This window comes from Mastigoproctus giganteus, chromosome 7 (genome assembly GCF_048544385.1).
Source record: "Mastigoproctus giganteus isolate SK-2022 chromosome 7, ASM4854438v1, whole genome shotgun sequence".
Taxonomy (NCBI): Eukaryota; Metazoa; Arthropoda; class Arachnida; order Uropygi; family Thelyphonidae; genus Mastigoproctus; species Mastigoproctus giganteus.
In genome coordinates this window covers 84,211,165-84,223,361 of record NC_143581.1, presented here as the reverse complement: position 1 = coordinate 84,223,361, position 12,197 = coordinate 84,211,165, and the positions used below count along the sequence as shown (strand labels likewise).

At 35.2% G+C, this 12,197-nt stretch overlaps 1 protein-coding gene across 1 annotated transcript in view; it reads left to right on the top strand.

Moving 5' to 3' along the window:
• Positions 1-12,197, top strand: part of nonC (serine/threonine-protein kinase Smg1) — a 1,411,261-nt gene that overhangs the window by 470,598 nt on the left and 928,466 nt on the right. The window contains exons 23-24 of the mRNA XM_090378365.1: positions 5,620-5,784; positions 10,305-10,459. Coding sequence (XP_090234491.1) covers positions 5,620-5,784; positions 10,305-10,459 — 320 coding nt within the window. The remainder of the gene's footprint in view (positions 1-5,619; positions 5,785-10,304; positions 10,460-12,197) is intronic.

Sequence of the window (12,197 nt, the reverse complement as noted above, 5' to 3'; positions counted from 1 at the left end):
AAACATTATGCATTATAAGCATTATTAATTTTTATGCTTTAAAAAAAAACATGACTGCCCAGTAAATTTTGTTAATTATTTCTCTGTTAGTTTTCTTTTCACTTTCCATTATTATTATTATTATTATTTTTGTTATATTATTTTTCCCTGATTGGGGGTTCCACCCTGTGACGGGTATTGCTACCAAGTACACTGGGTGGTTGTTATGTCCGGTGTTTCTTCTAGGTGTTCTCTGGGAGAACACCTTTTAGGTTTTCTTCTTCCTGCTTTCTGAACACACTCAAACAACTGTAAACAAAATTTTCTCAGCTGTTAAAGTGTTAGGAAATTGAAAACAAACTCCTATTGCTGCTACGCTGTTATTATGACATGACGCCAGTACAGATTGTCGGTTGGGGTCTCTAGTACTGCCTGGGTTCATACTTGTAATATTGTACACTTTCTTTACTTAGAAGGTTGATGTTGATCAAAATTTTGAGAAGATTTTATTGAAGTCTGCATTTTGTTCCTGCATAATATTACTACCTGCTGCTTACTCTACTAAATCAGCATTAGTGACTGAGTTAGCATCATTTAGGAAGTGATGTCATTTCCATAGCTTAGTATGAACTTACTCTTCTGAATCAACTACTGACTTTAACGAATCAGTGTTAGTGACTGAGTTAGCATAGTTAGCGCCATTTAGGAAGTGACATCATTTGTGTTATTTAAAATCTAACAGCCACCTAATAGAATGTGACATCAATTGCATCATTTCCAAAAAAAAATTTAGTTGAAAATCAATTGCGTTGTTTCCGTTAACGTAAGATAATTTCATTACCAATCGATTTCATATCTACGCCGATTTCCCCAACAAGCAAATAGACCCAAAATGCATCAACTGTAAGAGATGCAGTAAAGACAACAATCACTCTGTCCGGGATCCCGGACAGAGTGATTGTTTTTTTTTTTGAAGCATATATATATATAAATATTATTATTATTAATTATTTGTACTTATTATTTTTTTATTTATTTACTTTATTTGTTTTTTCCCTTTTTTGTTTGTTTTATTTTAATTATTATTTATTTTTTGTTTTATTTTTATTTATTATTATTATTTTTTTAATTTTTTTTGTTTTTATTTATTATTATTTATTTATTTTTTTTATTTATTTGCTGGTACCGTCAGCTTGGGCAGCTGCGGGTATGGGATTTTGTTGGCACCCACTGGTATAGCACTAAAAACACGAAGATTGTCACTCTCTTCCATCTTCCACCTCACTTTTCATTTTTTTTTTCAAGCATATATATATATAAATATTATTATTATTAATTATTTGTACTTATTATTTTTTTATTTATTTACTTTATTTGTTTTTTCCCTTTTTTGTGTTTTATTTTTTTATTTTAATTATTATTTATTTTTTTGTTTTATTTTTATTATTTATTTTTTGTTTTATTTTTATTTATTTATTTTTTTTAAATTTTTTTGTTTTGTTTTTATTTATTATTATTATTTTATTTATTTATTATTATTTTATTTATTTATTTATTTATTATTATTATTTTATTTTATTTATTTATTTATTTATTTATTTTATTTATTTATTATTTTTTTAAACTTATTTTCTGGTACCCTCAGCTTGGGCAGCTGCGGGATATGGGATTTTTCTGGCACCCACTGGTATAGTACTACCTCCAGTGGGTGCGGAACTTCGCTCTTCCTAGGGCAGACAAAGATTGCAATGATCAACTTCCATGGGACTAGGGACATACATAGTTGTGACCCCACCTCCTTGTGGTATAAATGGGCACTGGGTAGACTCTGCAAGAGATCCTGGGTTTCCCGGTGGCAAAGTGACCAGAAACAACATAACAATACACAGACTACACAAACACAACGTTTCTGGCCATTTCACAGAGCACAATAGCGGAGCTGAACTAATGTTCCGGAGCCCGCTGTACAGAAGATATTATACATGTCTACATGTAGGATAGTCAGAGTTCCACGACCAAAAGTAACACCAGACATCACAACCACACTGTGTACTTGGTAACAATACCCATCAAGGGGTGGAACACCCAATCAGGGAAAAATAATATAACAACAACAACAATAATAATAATAATGGAAAGTGAAAAGAAAACTAACAAAGAAATAATTAACAAAATTTACTGGGCAGTCATGTTTTTTTAAGGCATAAAAATTAATAATGTTTATAATGCATAATGTTTCAGAAAAAGATTTTGATAGTGGTTATTAAAATAAATTGCTGGTTACCTTCTCTTGAACATACACTTGGAACATTTCAAATAAATTAATTTTTCCACATTCAGGATTTTTTTTTTTCCCCCTTCTTCCTGCTTTCTGAACTCACTCAAACAACTGTAAACAAAACTTTCTCAGCTGTTAAAGTGTTAGGAAATTGAAAACAAACTCCTATCAAATTGATGAGGTAGGTATCACAATGAAAGGCACAAAGTTCAATGAGCATTTAGCAAGAACCATACCTCCTCGCAAAATTTAGCAGTATTACATATTTGAATTGAACAGTTTTATTCCTGTAAGTCTGTAATTTTTTTTTTTATATGTTGTTTATTTTAGTAAATAAAGAGATATGGCGTATAACAATTCATACAAGTGAACAAAGTATATTCTTCGTAACAAAATTTCATTACAGTGAAACTACGGTTAAAAAAAAAAAATGTTGCAAAAAATAATTAAATGAAATGAAATCTGCAGGTTAAAACATTTGCCATAGAAAGTGTCTACATAGAAATGTAGACACCTGGCACTTTTATGTAGTGAGTTTAGCAATAGGATGTATGCTTTTGTGCAATTGGTGTTTAAGTGTGTTTAGGTTGAGTGTATCTTGCCATTTTTGTAGCAAAATAAGATGGTGGATGTTAAGGAACTGGAAATTTGCATCAAATTTTGTCATAAACTTGGATTTCCAGTGACCAAACTTCAGTTGAGGATTTTGGGCACTCAGATCATCGAGTCAGACAGATAAAAATGTCGAAAAAGTGCACCCTTGAGAACAGATAGCATATGGTTAATGATATTTGTGCCATGCTAGGCCTATTGTATGGTACATGCTGACACATTTTAACTGAAAATTTAAAAATGAGTTGGACTGCTGAAAAATTTGTGCCCTTTTTGCTTAGTGATGAATTTAAACAAAACTAACTTTCTTGTGTGAACAGAAATTTCCCTTTGCAAAGCTGGGTTTATGGTTATTAACCAAAAACAAAGCAGCAATACTCCCAGTGGAAAAGTCCATCATCTTCACATTCAAATGCCACAGAGTTTCCAAGGCCTGTTCAATTTATCATGTTATTTGGTGTGCTGAGTGTGTCGGGGAGTCTACCTAAAATGAGCATGTGCACTGTTATCTATCAAACAGATTTGCTAGTTGAAAGAGAAAATCCTCCAGCAGAGGAAGCATATAATTTTCCAAACATGAAACCAATTCTATCCTGATGGATGTGCAAAACAAAAGTAACTTCTCCATAAACAAGAAGAATGCCTGCCTACGTGCTGATAATAATTGTTGCTAGTACCAGAATTATAACAATGAATGGAATTTCTTCAGCCCAAAGTTGATTGTTGGCAGAAATACTTTTACCAGCCTGACAATTACTTATACCACCCTGAATAAACCCAGCTTCAATCAAAAAAGGCCCAGAGATCAAAAGCTGTCAATCTAATGCTGGTAGAACCACACACAGAATGGTTTTCATGCATTATGAATACACTGACGCCAGTACAGATTATGGGTTGGGGTCTCTAGTACTGCCTGGGTTCATACTTGTAATATGGTGCACGTTCTTTGATCAACTGGTATTTCCTTGCAAGCTGAGGCTAGGTGGCATCATTGTCTACATGCATCATCTGACACTGAGGGCTCCTTGGTGATGTATTTTCCATAGTTTCTGGGGTTCATTACCTGATCATGGAGGATGAGCACGAATCTTTCAGTCTCAGGGAAGAGCATCCCACTAGTGAGCCATGCATTGGTAGCCATTTTATATATGTGATCTTGATGGAGGTCATTGTAGTGTCTGCCCTATAATGTCTTCTTTGCCCATATTTCTAGCTTCATTTGTGTTGCATGGGTGGGAGGGGACTCCTCGCTTAATTCATTGTGGTATGCTGCTTGTCTATCATCATGATGTCCTGGTAGAGTGCTGCTGCATTTTTCTGTAAGTAATCCATCGGGTTAGCTATTGCTGTTTCCTGTTGCTTGATTAGGTTTATCAGGCCCCTTCCTCCCTCTTTCCAAGCTATTGTCCCTCTTTCCACGGCTGACTTTGAGTAACCTTGGCAGCTCTTGGTCATCATTGTCCTTGTCTATCTCATGATATCCTCCAGCTTGGTGCTATTCCAATCTATGATCGTGAAGGAGTATGTTACCACTGAGACTGCATTGGTATTTATGGCTTTAACTGTGTTCCCTTCATTTAACTTTGCCCTCTCAGCAGGCTTTCTGAGTCTCTGGTGGTATTTTTCGGTCAGGCAGGCCTTGATATCCTTGTGCTGTAACTCTGAGCTTCTCATCCCCAGGTATTTCTAGGCTTTAATCCCTTTACTAGTCTACTAGTTGGTAGTTTCTACTGACTAATTTCCCTATTATGCACAACAACCTAAGAAAAGAGCAGTGCACTTCTTTTTGATGTGAAAACATCTACGATGGCACTAAAGTATAATCGATTGGTAAAGAAATTATCTTAAGGTAATGGAAACAATGCAATTGATTTTCAACAAAATTTTTTTTTTTTTTTTGGAAATGGCACAATTGATGTCACATTCTATTAGGTGGCTGTTAGATTTTAAATAACACAAATGATGTCACTTCCTAAATGGCGCTAAAGATGCTAACTCAGTCACTAACATTGATTCGTTAAAGTCAGTAGTTAATTCAGAAGAGTAAGTTCATACTAAGCTATGGAAATGGCATCACTTCCTAAATGATACTAACTCAGTCACTAATGTTGATTTAGTAGAGTAAGTAGCGGGTAGTAATATTATGCAAGAATAAAATGCAGACTTTAATAAAATCTTTTCATGATCATCATCATCAACCTTCTAAGTAGTGTAAGTGCCTAAGTAATTTTCGGTCAAACTATTCAAAAATTTAAACGGTTTTACTCTAGTGCTGTCATAGACGTTTTCACATAAAATAAAACATCTTTCATGTGTACAGGGTACACATGCTGCATTTTTCCCTTGGGGCATTTTTTAATTTCAATTTTTAATTCATTTCGCTTAATTCATGTGGTCTTCAGAGCACATGAATTAAGAGATGACTACTGTAAAAAGCATAAGTTCTAGCTAAAACGTAATGACGAAAATAATGGTATTATCAGTCCTTGCTGAAATTAATACAGCACAAGCTTATTGAAGAAATTCAAACCAGATTGAAATATGTCCTATTGAAATATACAATCTTTAAAATTGATACAAGCGAATTGTTTTTAGGTACACTGCATACTTTGTTCTTATACATTACTGGAGTATTATATAGTATAACACCCCAGTTTTCTGCTTTTGAGGGATATTTATTTAGAAGTGAACTTCAACCTTCATCTTATATGTAAGATTTTAAATTGCTAAATTTCCTATTTCTTTTCTAGACTGTTAGAACCTTTTTTCGTACTAATAAGGGGACTTGCCAGGAATGGATGACTCGGGTACGAATGGCTATTGTTGTTGTTGCACTTCGTTCTGGACAGAGAGCTATAGCTCTAAGGCAAGGGTTTCAACTTTTGCAAGAGATGAAAGATTCTGGAAGCTTACAGGTATGTAATTGTGTGGAGAATGTAAGAGTGAAGAATAATTGTCTTGCAATGTGGATTACAAAAACAAACTTAGAGGTGTTTAAGTTAAAAAAAAAAAAAATTAAATTAATTCAGTGTATTTTTTTTCTTCCCTCCCTTGTTTGTGGAAAAGGAATAAAGCAGATTATTTCTCCTTATGTTTTATTTGACTGGGATGCTGGAATTCATTGTTTGTTTCCCTTTCAAAGGTACTAATGTTCACAGCCTGGCTTGCCTTTTTTTACTTGATGAAAACCACAGAATAAATCCAGGAGGAAAGGAAATGAATTTTTCTTCTTCTCACTTGACAGAGCTTGAGTAACTCAATCCTGACTGAAAATGCCATTTTAAAAATCTTGTTTCACTCTGTATTTGAGTAATCAAGCCCCGAACTTTTTTACTTGGGTGGTAATAAGTGTAGCCATTATGTTTTACAGAATCCATGGTGCAAATAATCACAAAGTGTGAATGTTCGTTGTTGAGAATCAAATGAAGCAGATTTCAGTTATAGGAGTGCAATACATTCAGAAGACAGTTCCTAACTCACATCAGTATTAAATTTAAAATGGACTAAATAATCATATCGATTAATATTTTATGGTACAGATTAGTCTGTTAAAATCTGAAGGATTTTCAATACAAACTCAAGTGGAAGACCACAGTTAGCCTTTGATGGTGGTGATGTCATCTTTTTTTTAATGTGATTAAGTAGAAATTTAAATTCTTTACTAATAAAATTTTTACTTTCCTGTATAATTAATTATAAAAATAATTTATGATTTGTTTGTATAGTTACTTTTCTGTTATCACAAAATTTATGTGAAATTATAATCTGAGTGGCTGTCATATTTATAATCCATACATTTTTGAGGATCATAATTGTGAAGTTGAGTGCTTTTGATAGAGAAGGTTAGGTCATGTCATGTGTTGGGCAAATTTTTCTGGAGGTATGACAAACAGTTATTGTATACACTGGCACTAATGACATTAAGAGTAGAAGATCTGCAGACTTATTTAACAAGCAAGGTAGTGTTGAAAAAAAGTTGCAAGTTAGGATTAAATTTGAAAGTGTGTACGGTTCTGCCCAGACACGATAGTCGGGAGTATATGATGGGAGCCTTGTCAATCAATTTTGCCCTGGAGAGACTGCGCAAGGCTTGTGCAGAACAATTTTTCTCAGCTTGTGCTTGTTAACAGGAAACACTGTTTCTACAGGTAAAGGATACATTTAAATAGAAGAGTTTAAAAAGCTTAAATAGAAAGGATTAGTAGCAGTAGTAGCAGTGGCATTTGATGTAAGAAAGCAAGTGTACGAGCTTATGCAGCATCAGCCAAAAAAAAAAAAAAAAATCACACCATTCCCTCCAAATGCCTGTCCAGTTCCTCCTTAAATTTATTCAACCTATCAACTTCCACAACGACAGATGGAAGTTTGTTCCAGCAATTAACCACCCGCTGGCTAAAGGCAAATTTCCGCACATCTAATCTACATCTGTCTTTTCTTAATTTGAATTTATGCCCCCTTAGGTTCGTAATCTGAACAAGTGGAAGGATCCCATCAGAATTCAGCATGCTCAACCCATTCAAGGCCTTATATACCTCAATCAGATCACTCCGCAGGTACCTAGTCTCCAGCCACTGCAATTTGCAGAACTTAAGCCTCTCTTGGTAAGAGGATCCCTTCATTCCCCTCACGGGCGCCTCCGTAGCCAGGTGGGAAGGAGCAGCAGTGCATAGCATATGCTTCTTGATTAGACCGGAGTTCGAGCCCGTCACCACCAAATACGGAGGATGCGGAAAGGTCAAGGAATGACCACCACGCATATTCCCGGAGCAACATGGCCTTAGTTGCTAAGCTCCTAAAAGCCAAATAACAAACATTCCCCCTCACCAATCTTGTTGCCCCTTCTCTATACACGCTCAAGTAAAATCTACATCCTTCCTAAAATGAGGCCTCCAGACCTGTATGCAGTACTCAAGGCGTGGCACTGACCATTGCCTTATACAGAGGGATAATCACCTTTTCCCTGCTAGCAAAATTCCTATGTATCATTGACAAAACCCCTTGACCTGCCCTGGCAGCCCTGTCTGCATTTGCTCAGAAAACTTCATATCTGACTGCACAATTACTCCCAGGGTCTTTTTCATTTTCTACCACCCTTAAGTGTAGTACCACACAGTTGGTACGTTTCTCTGGGGTTACTTCTACCCATATGCAGTACTTTGCATTTGTCAAGGTTAAACTTCAGTTGCCACTTCTTAGCCCATCTGCCCAAATTATCTAGATCCTGTTGCAGTAGCACACTGCCAATTACTGTCATTAACAACCCTGCCAACCTTTGTATCATCTGCAAACTTCGACATTAAGCCTGATATACCTTCATCAATATCATTGATAAATATACAAAACAACAGTGGACCTAACACCGAACCCTGTGGGACTCCACTAATAACATTAGTCCAAGAAGAGCAGCACCCATTGATTACCACCCTCTTTGTCTTCTCCCACTTAACCATCCTTTTATCCATTGTAGCAACTTACCCTTAATACCATTCTGCTCCAATTTGTACAATAGTCTTCCATGCGCAACAGTGTCAAAAGCCTTCCTGAAATCCAAATATATGATATCAAAATTATTTTTTGCATCCAGTTCCTTTGTAATCACATCATAATATCCTATCAAATTTGTCAGACAAGACTTTCCCTTAACAAACCCATGCTGTGTCTGAAGATTCATGAAGATTTGCTGATGCTGTTTGAGGCAGTGTTAGGTGGGTTGGAAAACTGCCACCTTAGGAGGATATACAGACTAATATACAGGGGGCAGAAATGCCTAGGCCCATTGGTAACCCGAATGTTTGTTGGAAAATTTTATTGTTATATCTAAAATACCTGGCATCTAATAAAAGTGTGGTGAGTTCAAGAATATGGTTGACAGAAAGGGAAGTGCATTTGGCTAAAGCATCATCTGCAGTTAGTTTCTTAGCTAACAATTCAATTCAACCTAAATAACCTCTTCTCAATATACCACTGCAGATTTATTCAAGATGAGTACCATATTTTAAGCAATTGCTATTCTATTATTAGTCCATCTATATGGTATTGTAAGATTTCTAAACTTTTATGGTGACACAGAAAGTTGTTGTTGTTGTTGTTGTTTGGTTTTTAGGAGCATTTAAACTAAGGCCATATTGCTCCGGGATATGCGGTGGTCATTCCCTGACCTTTCCGTATTTGGTGGTGACGGGCTCGAACCCCGGTCTAATCAAGAAGCGTGTGCTACGCACTGCTGCTCCTTCCCACCTGGCTACGGAGGCACCTGACACAGAAAGTAATGTGGATGACTCATGTAAGGAAAAAGCACCAGATAGGACAAAGTACTCATAAACAATAATGGGATGATGGCATAGTAAGAATGTCAGCGTGATAGTGAACATCTTCATTATTGCATATGACCACTATCAAGAATCACGTGCTGAAAAAATGCTGTTATCAGTTCTTGCAAATGAAATTAAGTGACTGTTTCTGAATAGATGCATAAAATATGTTAGTATCAGCATCGTATATTAGTATGTAAAGTGGATGATATAACCTTTAATATTTTATGTGTTTCAGTCTGTATATTCATAAAACATTAGTAAATGAAGTTTCTCTTTAATAAGTAGTGTATTTTAGTTAAAATGACCGGGGGGGGGAAAAATGGTAAAAATTTTTTTGGCTATACTGCCCTTTGCTTACAACGTGGTTATTAAAGTTGTCACCTGATACCCATGTTATATCAAGGCTGCACTGTATACACTTCTGTAAAGCTTTTGATACTGTTGCACTTAAAAGACATTTACAAATTGAAGTAGTGTGGCATTAAAGGAAAGTTATTGTTATGGATAAAGGTGTGGTTGAGTGGGAGAAAACAGAGTGGTTATAAATGGGCACTGCTATCGTTGGACTAATGTTATTAATCCAGTTTACTGCTAGGACCCTTACTGAGTATATTATTTATTAACGATATTGTTGAATGTCTATCAAGCTTATTGTTTTAATTTTGCAGATGATACAAAGGTTGAAAGGGTAGTTTATGACAGGAGTTGAGACCTACTGCAACAATACCTGGATAAATTAGGCAGATGTGCTGAGAAGTGTCAATTGAATATTAACATTAGTAAATGCATGTTATTGCATATGGGCAAAAGTAATGAAAGAGCAGGTTCCTCAGAGTCGTTTATCAATTTGTTTAAATGATAATGCATGATTTCATTAATGTTTTGATCAATTATTTTGGGATGTTGAAGATGTTGATGATGTGGAAGTTTTGTTATAGTATCTCCATAAATTGAATAAGTATTTGATGCAATTCATTTTCAGTACACATTTTTTCTGACGAGTGAGAAAAAGAAGTGTTCATATGAAGCAAGTGTCCACTACACTGGCATGTAACAAAAAATCATTTGCTGAACATTGTGATTAAACCCTGTATTAATTTGTTCTTTTTTTTTTTTAATAGGGAGTGGAATTTGAACAGGTGTTAATATATGTTGTTGAAGCATTGATTGGACTTCGGTGTCCAGAAGTAATTCTTGGACTATACACTTGGTGTAAAGAAAATGTTGGTCGCAAGTTCACATGGGTAAAGGCTGCTGTGGATCAAGCTGCTGGGAGGTATGATAATATTATTTGACTAAATAAAAGGGCACAAGAAGTAAATATGCAGACACTTTTTTTTTTTTGTGCTTGATATTATTTTAAGTAAAGGTGTGAAAAATTTTGTTGTAATCTTTTGATAATAATTTTAATGTTTTGTATATTTATAAAATTTTTCTTATATCAATTCCATGGATATCTTTGTGTTTATTACAGCATCTACCTTAATTTTAGGTACCAGTTCTCATTAATCAGTAATGTTTTATTAGTTGTATTTTATCGGTTTTTGTGGTAAACCAAAAACTGATAAAATAGAACTAACTTTGTTATTTTGACACACAAATGTACTAATGTTTGTTTTCCCAATTTTTTTTTTTTTTTTTTTTAAGCATATTCTTCACTGTTTGAAGAATATGCTTAACACATTCTTTTGACGCTGCTGACTGTAACCAAAAAATTTATTTCTTTATCATTGCAGGAGTAACACTAACTGACATTCAATTTATTTAAATTAGTCTACAGTGAGAATCTTCCACTTCGAATTAGCAGCCGATGTTCCATTGACCAGTTCCTTCCACAAAACATTTTATTACCATACGCTGTACATACTGGAATGTTTAAGTTCTGTTGTTGAAACATCACAGATGTAGTACTCTGTGCCAAAAAATACATCTATATCTTGAAATTAATAATGACAGTCTTATCTAGTTCAGTGGACTTACTTAGCATAAAGCATTAACTAGGAAATATGACTGGCATTTTAGATTTTGATTGGCATGTAAAACTTGTCAGAAAAAGGAAAAAAAGATTTTGAGTGGCATTTAATGTAAAACTTGTCAGAAAAAGGAAAAAAAGATTTTGAGTGGCATTTAATGTAAAACTTGTCAAAAAAAGCAAAGTGGCACTTTAGAATATCTGTTTTTCTGCGGTATATGCTATATTAGAATATTTATGTTATTCCACTCTATATGCTATAAGTTAGAATGTGTTTTTCTGATTGGTAATTACATGCAGAGGGGAATCAGTTGAAGGGATAAGTCAGACCTTTAGCCCCTCTGATCTATTTAACAGTGAAGCAGCAATTACTGAAGTGGTCCCTCAAGTGGGCACCTGTAAGTGGTGAGGGACCTTCCAGTGATACTGCTGGGCTTCCAAATTAGCATCACTGGGATGTTCCTACCTTGGTTCCAGGTTTATGTCATTGGAATCCAGTGTGTATAGCGATGTACCACAACCTATAGAAACTCGGAAATCAGGATCCTGGTATGTGAGGGAGGCCCATCCCTAATACCTCACTTTGGCTACTGCTTCACCAAAATGGTAAGTCCCACACTGCTCATACGGGATCAGTCATCTGGTGGTTCTTACTTACTGCAATGGTCAACTGCATTCCATTAAGTCTCCTTCCTTTTGGTCCTGGGAAGCACGGCATTGGAAATGAGGCTATGATGCTCTTAGCAAACTTGACATCCTATTGTGTATGCAATACCTGCTAGTTCAGGAGTTAGTGTCTCCTTGTAGGGTGCAATGGCGGCTTTGATAACTAGGGCATAAGAATTTTTTATTTTACTCTCATGAGGAATTTAAATTTATCATCTTCTTCTGGGTCCCTAACATGTCTGCTGCCTAATCAATCAGATGACATAGAGAACACATCTGTCAAATGATCCAGAACTGAAGATACACCACCATCAGTGACACTGCTTTTCCTCTTTCTCCATTCTGCTAGTGAGAGCAGGCAAATAGGGAAAATATC